The sequence below is a fragment of the Rhagoletis pomonella genome, unplaced genomic scaffold, assembly GCF_013731165.1.
Source record: "Rhagoletis pomonella isolate Grant_MI unplaced genomic scaffold, Rhpom_1.0 Rhpom_scaffold_00007, whole genome shotgun sequence".
Classification (NCBI taxonomy): domain Eukaryota; kingdom Metazoa; phylum Arthropoda; class Insecta; order Diptera; family Tephritidae; genus Rhagoletis; species Rhagoletis pomonella.
Window position 1 is genome coordinate 19203054 of NW_023458561.1, and position 20904 is coordinate 19223957.

At 33.1% G+C, this 20904-nt stretch overlaps 1 protein-coding gene across 1 annotated transcript; it reads right to left on the minus strand.

Moving 5' to 3' along the window:
* Positions 1-2879: 2879 nt before the first annotated feature.
* LOC118742409 (ornithine decarboxylase 1-like) lies at positions 2880-19177 on the minus strand. Its single transcript, XM_036474468.1, has 8 exons — positions 18947-19177; positions 14758-14849; positions 14533-14690; positions 8096-8219; positions 7838-8011; positions 3283-3528; positions 3139-3207; positions 2880-3071 (listed from the first exon to the last, which is right to left on the minus strand). The coding sequence occupies exons 1-8, from the start codon at positions 19119-19121 to the stop codon at positions 2931-2933; spliced, it is 1179 nt and encodes a 392-aa protein (XP_036330361.1). The 5' UTR covers positions 19122-19177; the 3' UTR covers positions 2880-2930.
* Between the last annotated feature and the right edge of the window lie 1727 nt (positions 19178-20904).

The window sequence follows — 20904 nt, forward strand, 5'->3', positions numbered from 1 at the left end:
GTAACTTTCTGAGAGGTGCCACGGCGTGTTCTAATATTTCCAACTCAAATTTAGTAACTTGGCCTTGATAAAATACCACTTTTCAGTACTGTGGCTAAATGCCTCAAGAGGTATGTATGCATCATGAGAGCTTTAGATTATATGGGCGAAGCCGTCTCTCCTTTTTCCATTTGAATTTTCAATGAAATTTTTTGTCAGTACGGCACTTATAAAATAAATCACCATAACAAATTTAAAATACTTCCAGAGATTATCTATCCTTCCAGAGATATGTATTAAGAAAGTTTTAGTATGTATGTGAGGCGACATGCCTCTTTTTTAAAAACTCACATTTTTTCCATGAGCAATTGATAACTTTTGTATACACAACTCCATACCAAGTTCCAGTATCCTTCCACAAACACTTTCAGGGATATGTGGCAAGAAAAAGTCAATTTATACGGGAATCAGTTCAATCATTTCCACGCTTTGATATATTTAAACATTTTAACACCTGGAAACTCTTAAAAGAGTAGCCTATTTTCCAATGTAGGTCTAAGCTATCTGTGTGCAAAATTTCATGCAAATCCGTGCAGTCGTTTCCGCGTATTAATTTAATTCAACTGCTTTAAAAGGTGGCAGCTCTTAAGAAAAGTAGCCTATTTTACAATCTAAGTCATAAGCTACCTGTGTACAAATTTTCATGCAAATCCGTTCAGTCGGTTCCGCATATTAATATAATTAAACTTTTTTAGCAGGTGGTAACTCTTAAAAAAAGTAGCCTATTTACCAATCTAGAACATAAGCTATCTGTGTGCAAAACTTCATGCAAATCAGTTCAGTCATTTCCGCGTATTAAATTAATTATCTTTTTTAACAGGTGGCAACTCTTGAAAAAAGCAGCCTATTATCCAATCTTAGCCGTAAGCTATCTGTGTACAAAATTTCATGCGAATCCGTTTAGTCGTTTCCGCGTGATGGTTTCTCAAACATCCAAACATACAAACTTTCACATTTATAATATTAGTAGGATAAACAGCTCTCTGATTTTGTTCTCAGAGATCGTAGCAACAGAGTATTGGGATTTTCTTTCGTAAGTAAAACCAGCCTTTCGAGCTTGTGTTTAGTATTGACGACGTTAAAACTACATGAAATTAATAAGATTTGTTTAAACGAACGAAAGCAAAATTCTGTTCAACAAAAAGTTCGAAACTCAACGACTTCGACAAGCTCTCATAGCTCAAAATACAAATTTCACTTTCGATCTTCGATAATAAGGGCCATTACAACAATTTTAAACAAATACGCGTTTCATAATTTAAAATCATTTTGATGTATAAAAATCTATATTTTCCCTAATAACAGCTAATTTTTCGATTACTGTGATTGTAATCATGAATTGCATGATTGCGGTTACTTTAGTTGTAATCCTAAAAATTTAACGATTACGACCACTGTAAGCTTAATCCTAAAGTAATCGCAGTCCTAAAAATTTTAACCTTAATCCTAATTTTCATGATAACAATTACGGTAATTGTAATCTGTTTTTGTTATTTTATGGCCTTATAACAATTATTTCAACAATTTTTATTGAGCTTGAGGTCGACAAGCTTAATAAAAATTGTTGAAGGTAACACTGTGAGACAAATGGTAGGGGTCAGTGATCGGGAAGGGTTCAAACTACCGGGGAAAGTTATATCGGTAAAAAAGAAGTTATACGTGTCCCAGCGTTTGGCTGGGTCACGTCTAGGAATCGAGATATATATATAACTATCATATAGGGGAAATTGTCACCTTTGGTGGTCTTTTTTTGACATAACTCGAGAACCACTAGTCCGATTTTGCTCAAACAAATTTAAAAAAAATTAAAAATTACAATTCCTTTAATCTGTTCATATAATCAACAGATTTAAAAAAATTTAATATTTTAGCAAAAAATATTTTTTTTCTTCATACATTTATTTTTACCGGCAAAACTGTTGATTATATAGATAAACATTATATGAACAGATTAAAGGAATTGTAATTTTTAATTTTTTTAAATTTGTTTGAGCAAAATCGGACTAGTGGTTCTCGAGTTATGTCAAAAAAAGACCACCAAAGGTGACAATTTTCCCTATTGATAGTTATATATATATCTCGATTCCTAGACGTGACCCAGCGAAACGCCGGGACACGTATAACTTGTTTTTGACCGATATAACATTTCCCGTTGGTTTCATCCCATCCCGATTTTGACTGTCGCATAGTGTAATTGTAATCTTAAAATTTTTAGGGCCACAATTATTATAATCGTTATCATAAAAAGTACGATTACGATTACCGTATTCGTAATCGTTACATTTTAAGGATTACAATTAAAGTATTCTCGATCACGCTTGTTATAATCACAATTACAGTAATCGTAATGCAGAAAATTTTCGGGATAACAATTACAGTAATCGTAATCCTTAGTAATCAAAACGTAATCGTAATCATAAAGTGCCCAGCTCTGTTATAGGTTATGTGCTCGAAACCGCGTTATCGTCTGAAAACCCTTGTGTAATCTCGCACGTTGGCTCAATATTCAAATGCATTATCCAACGATCGATAAATTCAAATATTTATAAAAAGGTATTTGGTCATTTTGTGTTAAATAAAAAAAGATAAATGCGAAGGATCGAATGGTATTCCGCCTTTACACCAAAAGTAAAACAATTAGTTTATGAACAGGGGAGTACAGGCACCAAAGGTGTCCATTCGGCAGTTTGTTGCCTCCGAAATTTCTTTTTGCTCACAAGCCTAACTCAATACTTACGTGGTTATTGCACTTAACTGAGAGATGTGCAGCTTTTGAAAGCACAACATTCATGTTGTTTATATCCGAAAATCTAATTTTAAAAACTTTAAATAAATTCTATATTTTTTTGAATAACAAATGAAAATATTATTTATTAAAATATGAAACCTCATTAATTCGCTTTGAAGTAAAGTGTTTTGGGAACCAGGAAACCGTTAAAGGGACTTGCAATCGGCACTGTATAGGCGCCCATATTTGGAAATGCTATTAGGTCTCCACATGATAGATTTGGCAAATAAGCATCGTCGGTAATCTAAATTGCAATAGTTAAAAAATTTTGAATACAATTTAACAATATTATTTTTACAACTGCTGCTCACCTTGTCTAATGCATCGCAGGAGGGGCCCCATATCAACGTTTTGAACTTTTGTAAATTATCATTTTCCTCCTACAAATGCGTATAAAATTAATAAATCTAATACCAAATATGTATTTATAATAAAAAGCTTCACATGTATGTTACCAAGAAGTGTTCGGCCGTTACTTTCTGATGATCATATAAGATGCAATTAAAAGATCCATACACTCCGTCATTTATGTAGTACATTCTCAAATCAGCTTTCTTTTCAGAGCGAACATCTCGCTTAGCATGAATTTTACAAACTAGTGTATATGCTGAGGCTACGAAGAAACGCCCAGGCTCGGAAATTATTTCAACATTTTCGTCTGGGAAATACTTCTCCAAAGATGCGTTGACAATCTCAGCTATCTAAAAGTAATTACACACTTTTGTATTTTCATTGTTTGTATAAATAAATCATGTAAAAAAAAGTGAACTTAAGATCAGGCTCTCACCCCCTAGTATTGTTCTATATGGAAAAAATACACGTTTGTTATTTCGTAATCAAAAAAAAAATATATATAGGTCACTTAATGCGATCATAGTTTTCGCATGTATTTTGTATGGAAAAAAATGTTTTCGGAAAAGCGATATAGAGTTCTTAAAAATCAATATTCTTCGATCGGAAAACTCTGTTTCTCTTTAGAAGACTTCCAATAATAATGCCTAATTTTTTATTTTACCCTTTCTTAATTTTACTGAATTTTAATGGGTCCTCCCATCCGAGTCGGAAAACTATGTCTCCCTTCAGGAGACTTCCAATATTAATACCTAATTACCTATTTATTTTAACATTTCTTAATATTACCGTTTTTTAATGGGTCCTCCCTTTGCATTTTTTTGTGGTATTAGGGGACTTATAAACAATAGCCAGTAATAAAAAATGGTTTAGAAAAACTATTGGGTATTATTATTAAAAGTCTCCTGAAGAGAAACGGCGTTTTCCAATTGAAAAGTAGTAATTTTCAAGAATTATATACCATTTCTACGAAAAATAGTTTTTTCCATATAAAATAAATAACTTTGAGCGCTTTGAGCGACCTCTAAATATTTTTTGATTTCAAAATAATAAAATAGGGGTATAAGTTTTTTCGGTATTGAACAATCCTGGGAGGTGAGAGCGTTAAAATTCCGACTTAACTTTTTTTGAATCACCCTAATGTACATACACACATAGTGTTCGTTACCCTTTATACTTTTTAACCTAAATAACGTAAATACTTAGATTTATTCATGTAGAAATTATCCAGTAACTTGCCAGCAACTTTCCAGTAACTTAACAAGTAACAAGTTAACTAAAAACAAATATTTTTAAGGCAAGCTTTCTAAAATGAACGAAATATAACCATAAATGCTGGTTAACCAAATATATCGACCCCTACGCCACCTATCGGCAAAAATTTTAGTAGGGTTATTCCTTTTCATGTAATTCATATATGTACGATCCAAATATGAACCAAATCGGACTATAAATATGTGATTTTCAAATGTCTCGACTCCTGCGCCACCAATCAGATTAATTCATCTTTCGTATTTCATTGTCATCGGGTAACATACATAAAGAGCAAGTTAAATAAAAGCTTGTAATAATAAAATATCGGAAAAGTACATGAACGCAAAACCAGCGGCAGTTTGCAAGTTTCATAGCCGGCTATTTAATTTGCTGTTTAATCGCACCAAATTCCTAATAAAACAGTATTGCATAAGTATCTTTTTATATATGTATATAAATAGGTTTATTTTAGGAGTGTACTCGTACTGAAAGTAAAGTTTTAGAAAACTTTCAAAGGTGTTGCGTTCTCGTATCCAAAATACTTGCTAAGTAGGAGAGAGCGAAATGTGATTGAAGGCTGCAGTTTACTTACAAAAATTTGCTAGTAAGGAAATCAACATACATACATGTATGTATACACATTAGGGTGTATTTAAGACAAGTCGCCTAACTTCGACAATTTTTATGCGATTACAATAAATGAGTTATCAGTTTATTTAAAAATACATTTAATTTTGGATAGTGCTACATACGTTGAAATTGTGGAAATTATCGATGTTCAAAATTAAAAAAATTAAGAGATATATGTTTTTTTTTTAATTTACCCGATAAAAAATCCCAACAAGCCAAGTCCAACAATATATTATTATATAGCATTTTAAAGGCCTATATATTCTCTTCTCAGATCATATGCGGTCTTTGATATCGAATCTAAAAGTCATTCAAAAACTCATAAATCTACAAAATCGTATTTTCTGACCTAAATCGACAGGCCGCGACCTCTAAGTGACCTTTAAATAATCTATAAAAATAGGCAATAATATTTCTCATAAAAACGAATAAAATTAGGGGGTTGGGTCTTGAAATATAAATTTAATATAAATATAAAATAAAAAAATATTTTCCATGGGCACCCTAATATACATTCATACATACAGGCCCGGCCGAAAGGGGCGGTTTTGGGGGTTCAACCCCACCCCGACCCTATTGGAGGGAATACATATACATAAAAATTTGTCATCATTTGGTTTAATATAATAATGGTAAAAAATATTTTAAAATCTCAAAAATTTTTATTGAGTTTAAGGCCGTTTCTAATGGTTCATATCCCAGTGACCGCGGTGAAGAAGTCTGTTGCGGAGATGTCGTGATAGTAGATGCAAATTCTACCTATGCACATTAGGTCAAATGATTCATTTGGCTGTGCGAAATTCCAATTTCGTAAGGGCAGTTTTACATTATTTTTTGTTGCCATTCTGTAGGGAATACTCCAAAATAACAGAAACTTGACTTAGTTTTTATAAAATAAAAACACCGTTAGAAAGCAATAAATCAAAGTTACACTTTCAAAACGTTATTTTAAATGAAAAACAAAACTATAAGTGACAACTTAAGTACCCATTTAAAAAGGTGACTTTTTAGCATTTGTTTGCTTGTTTTAGCATGTATATACATATGTAGTAGCGAGTCCGTATTAAGCTTTTGTCTTTTTGACAATTATTTTGTACGTAGCCTTGAACTTGAGAATTGATATTTTGCTATCCTCATATTACGGTACATTAAGACTTAATATTCGCCTATTTAAGACTGCATTGCTTGATATTATGGACATTCGCAAGGGTACAAGTGTGCAGAACAACTTGTTCGATAATAAAGTTTAAGCAAAAAGTAAAAGGTCGGCTTTTCATTTTTTCTACAATCCGCTTATTCAAATACATAACATGTACATACAACTTGTATGATAAAAGTACCTTACCCATTTCGTAATTTAAATCAAATATTTACCAGTTAATTATATTATTTAATTGTACAAGTTTCCCTGCTGTAGCGAAAAATTTAGTCAAATCCTTTTCAAGGACTTTGCCATCCTTTGCTACCAAAATGCGTTTACCATAATTCATACTGCACGACGAAGTCAGCACACAGTGGTTCAAAATTTGAATTTAATGTTCATAATTCACCGGAGCCTTTATTTCTTAGCCAATTTTTTACTAAAAACAAAAAGAATATTTATTTTGGTGAACATTTTTTATAACATTTCAAACCTTTTTTTTTTTTTTGTAATTTTTTTGTTTTGGGAGAACCATACAATTGTTTTCAACTAGTTTTTAGTATGTAACATTTATTAACTGGAACAGGAGAATAAATTTCCTTCAAAATTGGTAATTTTTCTGCATTTTATACAAAAAAAATTTAATATAATCAAATACAAATTCAGAAATCAGGCTGGCAAATATTTTAAGCTTTCATAAAAAATAAAATAAAAATTTATCAAATTAAGTGAAAAATTAAAGCTCAAGTGAATTACGAATACTAAATACCAGTTTTGAACTACTGTGCAGCAGAGAGTTTACCTTCTTTTAGTGTTACCTTCTTTTGACTCTTGTCAAAATGTTATGTATTTTTTATTTGTATTTTAAATACTTGTATTTCAAATACTTAATATCTCTGGCTATCCGAAGCAATATATTACTTAAATATATTCATTTTTATACATTAGTTTCAGCTAACCATGGAAGAGGGGATATATTAAAAAAATATGGCTTCGTTTGTTAGTATTGTGTACGCTAAATACTGTAACGAGTGTCCACTTGGGATTAGGACTCCATACAATGACATCCAATTTCTGCGCCTTTTAAGATTTTTCCATATATTATATTGGAAAAGCTTTTTTCATACATACATATTCCAACTGAACGTTTGTATGCATTTATAAGGAACTTTATGAAAAACATTTAAAAACAAAAGTTGTGAACGACTGTGTTGAACGGGGCATTCCTTCGATTCAAAAATATAACCAAACGATTTCCAAGGATGAAGAGCAAAATCATTATATTCTTCATTTTCAGGAACATCAAAAGTGTCACTCATTAAGTAGAAATTAATTTTTGTACATTCATATCAACACACTCGTATGTATGCAAAATTAAAATATCTAAATGAAGTCTGTTTTAATACAAAAAAAATATTGTTTTGCGAATAATAGCCTTGTTGCGTCATGATTTGTTACACTCAGAAAAGATTCAGCCAAATATATTTCTCTCAATACATGATTTTGTAACTAGCACCAATAACCAAATCATGTGTTGAGAAAAATATATTTAGTTGACGTAACTAAACTATTTTGTCTGTGTAGGTTTAAATTTCCTGGATTACATAACAATGCATGTGCATGTGGATACTTACAGTTGCAAATTTATCATCATCAGCTCCCGGAAATCCACCACCAATATCTAATATTTTCATATTGTATCCAATCATTTCACCAAATTTAAATAAATTCTTAGCAATAGAAATGGCGCGATTATATGCCGGAAAATCGTTGCAGCCGGAACCTACGTGGAAACTTATTCCTGTTACCTGCAAAAGATAGGCCATTTGTTTTAAAATTAAATATGTTTTCGTTATTACATACACACATTTGTATTTTAGTGGATGACTTACACTAAGACTTAAACTTTTAGCCAAGAGCATTAAAGACGCAGCATCAGCCTCAGCATTACATCCGAATTTATCTCCAAGCGGGCATTGGGCATCTTTAGCTTCACACAGAAATCGTATGACCAAACTTGAATTAAGAAAAAATACGGTTAGTACAATGGCAAGTGTTTGGAGGCGAAATTTGTTGGCGATTTTAGTTCGGATTATGGGTAAAATCGTTTTCAAATTTTACATACTGCTTATGCACCGAGAAAAGAGTTTAGTTACGTAAATTAGATATGTTTCTTTTAGGGCCAAACTCACAGTGCGTAGTAAACTCAGAATCGGCAGATAACTACAGATTTTCAGGGCACTGTGAATTTGGCCCTTAGTATTTAAAAAAAAATGATTGAAAACACAAGTTACCAAACTCCACGTCAAACAGTGCGTACGTGTAAATTAATTTTCCCTGAAGACGATTAAGGCCAGTATGCAGCTCTCAAGAAAAGCAAAAACTCCATATAAAATGACGCACAAGAAATGGCTAAGAAATTTTTTTGAGTCAAATTTCCTTACGGCTGTTGGCAGTTCTTAAGAAATTTGTTACGTATTCTAATACATACGGTTTTCTAAAGTTCTTTGAGAAAAAAGGGCACAAGGCAACCCATATTTAGAACATAAATATATGCCCGTTCCATTATTTCTTGAGGAAAGAGTGAAGCAACAGGCTGTGAAGTATCAGATGTCAAAATTCCTTGGACACACACTCGAAATAATGGCAATTTTTTTGTTGACCGTTTTCTTGAGAGCTGCGTACTGGCCATTACCGAAGCGTACTCGAAATGTATCGGAAAGAAAGCACTAAAAACCCAGCGTTTCCGTTTTATAATTTTCGAGCGGAGTAAAAGGAAAAGTGGAGTGTTTTTCGGTTTTTCATAATGTCGAAGTAAAAACGTGGACCAAAGTATGTAAGTAAGACTCATTTGTGTTATAAACATACACTTTCCTGCGTACATATATTTTTAGAAATTAACCAAAACTTTGTTGTTGTTAAACTCCTTAATTTTGTGGGTAGTAGTAAGCAGTGCGTGCTCCCACTCCGCAAGCCCTGGTCAAAACAACATCAAAAAAAATTTAGAAAAAAGGCTCTTTCTTAACAGCGGTCGCCCCTCGGCAGGCAATGGCAAACCTCCGAGTGTATTTCTGCCATGAAAAACAGCTTCTCATAAAAATACAATCGTCGTGCGGAGTCGGTGTAAAATTGTAGGTCCCTCCCCTTTGTGTGAAAACATCAAGGCGCACGCCACAAATCGGAGGAGAAGCTCGGCCAAACACTAAAATATGTGTAAACGCCGGATGTCCGGTAGACTTCTGCCCTTTATAAATTTAACAATATTGTTTTATTCAGCCTATCATGAATTTTACGTACGTATGCTCAAAATTGAAATTGAAATACCGTTCACCCGAAATTCAGCCTCATAGCCTAATAACTTCGAAATTACTTAAGTTTTTCTGATTTACTTAGTCTATTTATGGGTATTTATAACTAACGCTGTTGGTTTTAAAGTAAAAATTTAATTCTAAATTAATTAATTTATGGCTTTTCATGCATATTGCTAAAAATCATAAAATATATACATATGTAGTTCTCGGAATCTCATGCACTAAAAAATCGAGAATATTTATTTATTTATTTATTATTAATCTAGAAAATAAATCATTTCACACAGACTATTTGGCAAAAAATAAAATATAAATTAATAACTAATTTAGCATACTACTTAAAAATTATTTGAAATTAGATTTGGTAGCAGAAAAATCGATAGCAGAAGAGTTTGAGGGCGTTAAGTTGAGTTAATCTCGTTTAGAGCTCTGCGAATAGGAGCGTTATTCGTATAATATGCGCATATCAGGGTTGGGCTCGCTGCACTAAATTTTTAATGCACTAAGCATTTCATTACCGCTATTCCTGCAGTGGTAGTGAAATTTGAACTGCATTAGCACTAAGGGCATAGTGGCAGTGAAAAGAATTTGTCACTACCACTAACCATACATTTTCACTAACACTGAGCACCTAGAAATTGAATGCACCACCACTAGCCATATGGTGGTAGTGAAATTTGAAATGCACTACCACTAACCATATAGTGGTAGTGAAATTTGAAATCACGACCACGAACCATATAGTGGTAGTGAAATTTTAAATGCACTACCACTAAAGCCCTAGTGAAAATTTCGATTTAGTGCAGTGTGCCCAACCCTGGCGCATATAATGTGCACTCAAAGTTCAAAAATATGCGCTATAAAAAGAAAAATATGAAATTAAAAATATTTTTTAATATTTTATTGTCGGCACAAAAATAGTTTGATGAATCGCACTTATGGCTATTTTTATGAACGTAATACCCAAAATTGTGCTTAGTGGAAATTCATCATTAACTTTATTAAGGAAATGCTTAAATTTTTTAATTTGTATGGTTTTTGATCACAAATGACGAAAAAATGTAGGTATAATACAGTGGAGCTTACATATATACATATGTAGATTCCTTTATAATACGGACGCTTTTTAGTTTCTTTTTTGTTTTCGCTAACTCTATATTTACCCTCTTTAGAAAAAATTTGCTGCAAAACTGCATACGCACTCAAATTTTTTCCAAAAGGAGTAATTCAGGAGTGAAAAACTTTTATGAAAATTTCCATAAAGTTTGGAATTTAAATTTTTGGAGTTTTTGTATTAACCATAATTTTTTATATGAAGAGTTATTTCCAAGAGGCTTCCCTGAGGAGCCCTTTAATCAGATTAGAAAGAGAGGCCGGTCATTGAATTTTTTGGTCTTTGCTCTCTCAAGTTAGAAAAAAGGCTTGACACTGCGCCTCATTATATTCTTGTACCAGCCTACAATTAAAATTTCTTCAAAATTTTATAGATTTTCTGACGTAAACCGTAGATCAATATGCATCAATTTAAAAGCGGCATCTCTACTGTGAAGTATCAGATGTAAAAATTACAAGAATACTACTCTTCACGCACACGAATTAATGGGATTTTTTTCTTTAGCTTCTGCTCAGGGAGCGAAGAACAAAAAGAAAATGCAAAACTAGAATGGACATCCACCTTGCCGTCGGTAATGCAGTCACCGTATTAATTAAAATAAGTTCTTATTCAATTTTAATTGGATTCCTATCTGAATTAGTATCGTGATTGCATTACCGATGAAAAGGTATATGTCTATGCTAGTTTTGTACTTTCTCTGTATTCTACGCTCTCTGAGTTGGCATCAGAGCTGGGTAGATGCAATTACATTACAATTACAGTTACATTCCTCAGTAATTGTAATAAGGAATCAATTCCTTCAGTTCACAGCAAAGGAATTGATTACTTTCTCCACTCCTTGAAGTAATTTCAAATGGAATTGCTTTTTTTTAAATTCCATTACAAGGAATTTCATATTGTAATTGGAATAAATTACGTGCTAGTGATGTTTTTTTCAATTCCTTTGCTAACTGCCTTGAATAAATAATTTATACCTAAGTAGCATTACTAATTGGACTTTAGGAAAGCTGAATAACTTAACTGTAACTGTTCAGTTTATAGGGTAACCGTAAAATTTTCCAGATCCTATCGCGAACGCGCTTCGCCGCAGATGAGACCCATGAGCCAAAAATACAAGATCACCTAATCAAAGAAGCAAGAAAAAAGTATATATCTGAGCGTTTTTTGACATCTGCCTAAGAATGAAAACAAACAAAGAAAACGAAAAAGGTGCAGTGATTGAGTGCGATTAAATTGGTATTTATTATAAAATATACACAGTGAAACTTGATGACAATTAGCAAAAAAAGTTCATAAAATATGGTTTTCATGATTGAAAGTATTTTACAGTCGCATATCATTACCACGGGTCGATTTTTCAATGCCAACGTTCTGGCCACAAACGTGCACCCACTTTCCGCATAGTTACGCCTTTTGGCAAACCAAAAATACGCACAAACTTGTTCCGATCACACAGCATTTCATTTTATATCATAAATATGAAATAAACCAAAATTTATAATTAAAATCGCTGCAGAAAACACATTCAATCGCTAGAAAATCACTACGAAGGGGTAGAAGACGGTGTAAACAAAACCGAAAAACGTCAAAAACGCTACGAAAACTTTTTTCTGAAAATCGATTACAAATACAACGATGGCTGATTAAGTGATCTGTAGTCGGTGGTTCATGGATGAAACCCGTAAGTTTCGAAGCAGGTATAACCCGCCTGAATACTTTCATGCTCGCCTTTCGGTAAAGAACAGTCCGGACTGTTGCTGCCTTGGGCACTGCTGTTCTCTTGGATTAATCCCTGCGTATCTATAAAAATGCGCTGACTTAATTCTGTACATTATGGCACCCTAAATGCTACCCAAAATGGCGTGCCTTCTGGGGCCTGGTATTCTGCGTTACAAATGAGGATAGAGTCCGCTTGAATTACGAGCCCTGTCGGACGGTCGTTAAAATTACACAAAAACGCCGAGACACGTAAAATTAATTTTGGGTAGTAGGTTACGAATCTGTATACGAATTTTATACCCGAGCGCAGGATGAGAAGAGAAATTGATTAAGCGGTGACTATCTGTCCGTCCGTCCGGCTGTGCACACGATAACTCGAGTAAAAATTGAGATATCTTAACGAAACTTGGTACGTGCACTTCTTTCGGGCGTAGGACGGATGGAATTGAAAATGGGAAAAATCGGACAATAACCTCGCCTACCTCCCATATAACGGTAATTTTCAGAAATACGAAAACTGCCATATTTTAGTAACTACTGAAGATTATTCACTCAAAATTGATATTTGCAATATTATTTAGACTAGAAATAAGAATATTACAAATTTTTGTAAAATGGGCGTAGCTACGCCGACTTACATGGTTACATGTGTATATCTTGGTAAGCGCTGCACCAATTTCTTTCAAACTGGGCACAATTGTTAGCCTTGCTACAGCATACCAAATGGCCGAAAATTAAAAAAAACGGACAATAACCACGCCCACATCTCATATAATTTAGAGAAATACGAAATCTTCGATAAATCATTAAATATTAAAGCTAATTTATTCAAAATTGATGTTTGCAACTATTCTTTACCAAGAAATACGTTTATGATAAAATTTTGGAAAATGGGCATGGCACCGCCCAATTATGATCACATATATGCATCTCGATAACCGTTCTTCCAATTTGTACCAAACTCAGTATGGTTAATGTGCTTGCCACGTAAAAGCGAAACGTTGAAAATTATTGAAATCAGACTTTAATTACGGCCGCTTTTCATATAACGGTAAATTTAGGAAATGCTTGAAACTTCCATATTTCGAAATTTAAGGACGCAAATTTACTCAAAATTAATACACCCCGGCTTACCATATAGCGGTACTTGCGCTTGTTATATATACATACTCTTTATACATAGATATAGATAGAAGATGGCCAATGTGTGCTTTCGAATTTAATATTTGACCACAATAAAAATTCCACATTTTACATTCGTGAGTGAACTTTCAGTTTCTCGATTACTTTTACGCGGCCCTTGAATAATTAAAAATTAAAAGTACTATTTCAATTTCAGGTAACGGAATTGACAAAAAAATCAATTACATTTTCAATACCTTTCAAAGGAATGGGGAAAAAAATACATTACTAGCACGTAATTTATTCCAATTACAATATGAAATTCCTTGTAATGTGATGGATAAAAAAAAACAATTGCAACTGAAATTACTTCAAGGAATTGAGAAAGTAATCGATTCCTTTGCTGTGGACTGAAAGAACTGATTCATAATTACAATTACTCGTAATTTTTAATTGGGAGTAATTTAATTCCTAAAGGAATCATTACGACCCAGCTCTGGTTGTCATCGAATATTCCCTTGATCCGAGTTAAGTTAATTCCCGAGATAATTTCGAATTAGCGAGTTGATCCCGATCAACACTGACGTCTGTCTATGCTTTAAGACAGGGATGCCTCTTAAAGAAATCACAGAGCCAGCAAGAAGTAAAGCAGTTCTCAGGGTAAAGGGTATGTAAAAAATATATTAAAAGCATCATATTTATTTGTAAGGACAGTTGAAGTAAAAGAAATTTTATTACGCTCTTCTTCCCCATTCATGCTGGCTCTTGATATTACCCCTCATCTAGCACCTAAATGTGCCAAGCCGGCTCCTAAGTGCAAAAGGCTCCTGAGAGCCACTTTGTCTATCTCTGCTTTAAGATAACCAATTGAAGACTATCGGCCAGTTGAGATAAAGCAGCTCGGGGCCGTCGATTGTACCCATACCTATCACCGCCATTAGCGGTGGGCGTATTATCGTCCGTGATGGCTGAACGCTAATAGAAATTTAAAGTTATTTAACTTTTCTATCAAATATCTTACCTGGAGAGCATGCAAAGACAATTTTTTTATATGATGACTTACTTTGACTCGGGATAGTGCTTAGCAATCTTATAAATTTCGTACTCCGTATCTACCGTGCTTGTCATAATCCTTTTCTCTTTAGCATATCGAAGATGACTCGCTGGCTTGCAGGGGTTTGCAAAAATTATGCTTTCGGGACTGGCACCCATTTCTAGTGCCTTTTTGAAATAATACCATAATCATTTGTCCGCTTGATTTGTTGAGATTGTGCATATATTTACATACCAGCTTAATTTCGTTTTTGGAGGCGCAATCGAATCCAGTTCCCAAATTAGCTAACTCCTTAACAATTCTTCCATCATCATTACATTTAACGGCTGTAAAAAAAAAGTGTAAGATAATTTGTACATGCTCATATATATTTATATGTACATAGACCCGATTCCAGTTTTTGTGGAAGGTGTCGCTATTTTTCCATACAAAAAAGATTTCGAATACACTTATACAAATTATCGGTATATCGCATGGTGAAATTATACCAGGCGTAGTAATAAGATTCAGAATAAAGATTTGATACTATCTTATTTGAAAATTTGCCTTGAAAATTTCAATAAGATAGCCATATGTCAAGAAATACAGAAAATAAAGTGAGAAAGCTGTTTTATTACTTCACCTGTTTATAATTTCACCACTAAAATTTAATAGGCTACAAAACTGCATAATCAGAATGTTTATGAAGAATCGAATTAAAAAGTTCAACATTTTGATGAAACATTGTCGAATTTTCCTAATTTTTGTACAAAGTTTGAAATGCTGACTTATACGAAGTATAAAAATGGTATGCTATTATCCATTCATAACCCTCCACCACATTAGTTTATATTAGTGTGTGTTATTAAATAAAATAAATAATATTTTTTGGAATCTATGCATGTATAACGTTTAAAATGTTCTGATTTCAAATACAGTTTTATGCCATGTTTTAATATTTATGTGCATTAAGCTTTAAAATAATAGTAATAGATTATCGCTTACACAGATGAGAAAATCTCACGAGTGGTTTCTTTTAGTATTACTCCCTTCTCTCAGCAGAAATAAAATCGCGAAAGCTTTCTTCATGCATTTATTTCAAACAATGGAGTTCCAGAAACAGGTACAATAAGACGTATATCAAATACTTGAAGAATTTTATTCTTATTATATTTTTCGTTTTTCTTGAGAGCTGGAAACAGCCCTTTAGCTCTAACACGTTTATATACGTGAAAAAGTACCGAAATCACTCTTTTTTTTATTATCACTCGAAAAAATCACATTTTTTTTTTTAATAACTTTGTAAAGTTTTCAACAGTGTTGCCGTTTTAGCCCTTTGGTGGCTAGATTTAGCTACCACATACTTTTTTTGGCCACATAAATTTAAAATTGCCCCTAGCCCTATTTTTAGCCCTTTGGAGAATCTACTTATACTTGGCACGAAAAAGTTGTATAAGCTTAATTTGATCTAATTTTTTCATCTATGTAAGAGACGAATTTGTAAACTAAGAAAGACTGATATATATATATATGTATCTATGTGTTGTATGCAGTGTTGCCAGGTCTTGGGCATGAGAAAACGTCACTCTTGGTCGGAAAAAACGTCATTTCCTGCCCAAAAACGTCTTTTTCAAATGTATGCACACAAGATAGTTCTTATTAAACTTTTATTGTATACAAAGGTACATACATAAGTATATATGTAAGGTGTATTAAAATGTCATTTCGACAGAGCACATTTAAAATTCATTGTAAACTGGTTTGAGATTGTTAATATAAATATCGTTTTATATATCGATGGCTGAGTGGAAGATCGACCTATCTCGGCTGTCAGTTCGAAAACGCTCTATCTCAAAAAACTTTTCAAGAACGCCCTATTTCAGAATTTTATTGAAAAACACCTTATCTCAAAATTCGGTTCAAAAACGCCATATCTCACTTCAAAATGTATTGAAAATATGCTGATATAGGGCGATTTTGAATCGGCAGCTGAGATAGGGCGTTTTTAAAACGAAATCTGAAACAGGGCGTTCTAGAAAAGTTTTTTGAGATAGAATGTTTTCGAACTGGCTGCCGAGATAGGTCGATCTTCCACTCAGCCATCGATATACACTTTTTATAAGCTGATTAAGTCATCAATATTTTGATCGATTGTGGCTGTCTTTCTTTTGTTTATTTAGTGTTTATTATTTTTCCATAAAAGCCAAGCTGATTATATAACAAACAAAATATAAATCCACATTTCAAACTTTGTGCAAAAATTATAAAAATTCTGCAAAGTTTCAGCTAAATATTCAAGTTTTTATTCGGATTTTTAAGAATTTTTTTGAGTATGCAGTTTGATAGCTTTTTTTTTTTAAGTTGCTAAAGAATCGCGTTGATTTTTAATATTTTTTTCTTTTGTAGACATTTGGTTAGGTGGTCGATTGTCGAAATGCTAAATTTCGTTCTGCTAAGAAGGAGCATAGCAATATTTCAGGCTTTTTTGCGTTCAATACATTTTCAATGAAGTCTTAAAAAAGTCGCCTACTTTTTTCTGACTTTTTATGCTGCTATAGCTTTTTTGGTGTTTTTGCGAGCGTGCATGTTTCAATAGATCAGCTCTTCCTGATTTGGCTTTTAATGTGCACTTGCAAACATTGCAATAAGCCTCGTAACCTCAAGTGTTTACAAAACCAGCCTTTGAACGCGGGATCCTTAGTCCAATAGTAAAAAAAAAAATGACCGTACGCTTGGTATGCATCGTATTTAAGTCATTTGTGTCCAAAGGACAAATATCTTTTGAAGAAGCTGCTGCAAAAAACAAAGCTTGTTAAGATTTATTTAGAAAATAATTCAAATCAGTTCTACTGACAAGATTTAGTAACCGAGAAAAATTACTGGGAAGTTAAAAAACGTCATTTCTTGCACAAAAAACGTCCGAACGTCAACAAGATACAAAAAACGTCCAAATGACGTTAAAAACGTCAACCTGGCAAAGCTGGTTGTATGTTCCTTACGATTTTATACATACATATTGTAAACGTGTTAGGGTCTTATTATGCATACTTCGCATAACTTCGCACAACCATTTGTACCAGTGCACTAAGGGTCTGATTATGCATACTTCGCATAACTTCGCACAACCATTTGTACCAGTCCAATAAAAATGTAACTTAAGATAATGTGAAGCAAAATAAAACTCAACAGATCGCTAAGTTCTTAAAAGTTCTGCTAATTTCTGGGTAATGGAATACTTACAAAATACATACGAAATTACAGTTTGAAGTTTATGCGAATTTGTGCGAAGTATGCATAATCAGACCATTAAGGCTGTTAACTTATCTATTAACGATTTAACTACAGTTTTAAATAGATAAGTTTACTGCCCTTAATATGCTTAATTTGTTAAATGGCCCATCAATTCGATTGACCGAGTATGTTCTTGGGTGTGATTGTACCAGCTGCTGGTGCGACTTCAAAAACTATTTGCAAATTTTATGATTGTACCAGCATGCTGGTGTCGTGAGTGGTGAAATTAGCTTAATTTTCTAAGTAAAAAGTATTTTGACGGAATTTTCTTGCCGTGTTTGTGGAAGATTAATTTCGCGATATTGTAGTTGTGAATTAAAAAAAAAAAACACCAATGTTTAACAAAATGGTAGAAAAATTATGAAATTTCGGCTCTAATCATTTCTATAATCATTTCTCTAATCTTTCCTCGACCTCATTTGTAACAAAATAAATATTAGTGGAATTCGCGCTTCTGTGTATTCGTTGTATCTTGTGTAATTGTAACTGAATGAGCGTCTAATTTGTTGTTGCTAGCGGTACAATAAATACACTTGAAACAACAATCACACGCTCGTTCAGTTACACTTACGCAAGATACAACGAATACACAAGCGCGAATTCCACTATTGTACCAGCATGCTGGAAAGTTATATGTTTCGGGCCTGATGGTACAATCACTTGATGGAACCAGCAACCTGGTGCCGTATATTTCACCTTTTATACAAAAAGGTTTTTGGTTGGATAAAATTTGCTTTTTTCCAGAGTTCACTGTTTTTTTATACCATTACTTATTGAAAATGTTTGCGTGTATACTTAAAGATGTATATATAAGTAAAAAAAATTAGCTACCATTTTTAGCCACAACGACATTTTTTAGCTCTTTTTTAGCCCTTTTTTTAAAGGAATTTGGCTACCACTAAAAATTATTCGCGGCAACACTGGTTTTCAAATATAATGTTCATATTAGATGCAATGGACATTGGCATCAAATAAACCGAGTTTGAACGCGGCCCTGCCGAATGGCAGCGCACACTACAGCATGGCGACTGCTTAAAAAAAGCAAAGAAAGTTCAAATCTACTATTTTCTAAAATATTTGCTGAAAAATTATGATCACTTTATTACTAATAGTTTGTAAACCTGGAATACATTATTAATTATTGCATAATCACCATAGTAGGGCTTAACACGCGGCATGAACCTTAACCAAGTCGTATATTTTTTGGCCAAAACAGAAAGGTCGCAAATATTTACTGGTTCATCCATCTCTTCAATGTTGACCTCCTTAACGAATTCTTTGAGGTCTAGCTTTTCTTGGTACAAATTTATTTCCTCGAACTTATACATAATTGCTACGTTAAATCTTTTCTTTGTAAAATCCGAATGGGAACTAATTAAGAATCGCTAATTGAGAATCATGAGTTCTTATCAGTTAAATCTCCCCATTTACATATGTACATATTTGAATCTATGTACATACATATGTACAGTCTACGAATCATGAAGAACAGCGTTAATCTGTTCAGCTGGAAAGCCTCAACTAATGGTATATACATATTTATTATCATCACAAATGTACTTGGCTCAAACAGGAAGAGGACAAAAACATAAACAGACGGCAGCGTTAAAAATGTAATACGGGTCAACTCGTTAATTCGGAATTATCTCGGAAATTAATAGCAGTTGATCCGGACCAGTGGCGGATACCCGGGGGCATTTTGGGGGTTAAAACCCCCCTCAAGTCAAAGAATAATATTTCACTAATATGGGTCTAGAAAAAAGGCTATTTAGAAGAAAGTATGCATAATAAAGTTTCAAAACACGAATTTTTAAAATCATATATTCAATTTTTCGCTTTATTTATAAAACATTTTGATGATTTTAAACACATAAAATTTTTCTTTTTACTTATAAATCAATGAAACCAAGAATTTTCAAATCTTTTGTGGTTTTTTGAAAAAATCTTCTAGAACTTCTACAACTGAAAAACTTATATCTTTGTGAATATTCATAGATGCTAGACCGTTGAGCCTTTCTTGACATGTTGTATTTCTGAAGTAGGTTTTAATTCTTTTCAGACATGAAAAGCTTCGTTCAGGTGTGGCTATTGAAACGAGCAAGAGTGCCAATATACGTAAGATCTTAAAAACATTCCCAAAAGACGTTCTATTAGCTACTTGTAATGCTTCGAGAGCATTTCGAAAATGTTCGTGTGAAACTCGTTTTTTCCACATTTCCACAACAAAACACTAAAATTACTTAAAACTGATTTATGGTTTAGGAACCGGCTTTTAAAATGAGCAATATATGTATCAAGGAAGAGAATGTAAAAAGCAATGCGATAGTATGCCTCGGCGTCTCCGGTTTTCACATTAAAGCGATTCTTTTGGCGAATGCTGTATCGCGGTACTTTGATTTCTGTACCTAGGTTGGTGCATACTTCTTCTACGTGTTCGAAAAGCAAATGAAAGTTTTTTTCTGCATCTTGTCGCACTTCTTCAAATTCCTTTAAAGCGTCGTCGGCTAAGCTCATTGCTTCTGCAAGATCTTCATCAGGTACTTGCAATTGCCGGCTAGCAAAGCAACAACAATTTATAAAAAGCAAATGCTTGGCTGTTGTCGCTGTGCTAACAGTTTTTCAAACCCTGATAATTTCTATGGATATTTGCACGATACAAATAATTTTTACGGTATTTTCCCCGGGACAAATAAAATATTTTTGACAATTGGAAGAAATACAACTTCGAAAGTGTTTTTAAAACGATTTTTCATTTTGCTACGTTAGAGCCGTTGCCGAGAAACTTATGGATACATATACATATACACAAAAATTGCTCGTTTAAGGTAATTAGAATAAGGGGCAAAATTTCCCGCAAAACCCCTCCCCCCATCAGAAAATTCTGGATCCGCCGCTGATCCGGACTAAGTCCTAAATCTAATTTTCAAAATTAATGCAAATTAAATGACAACACTAATGAAAACGGCCAGCTGTTGTCTATTGTGAATGAAAAATAAACGTAAATGAAGCGAGTTAGTTTGGCATATAGACTTAAATGTTTATTAAGAATTTCTGCTAGAACTTTAATTTCATAAAAAAATTATAATGAAAGGAACTAAGAAATTAAATAAA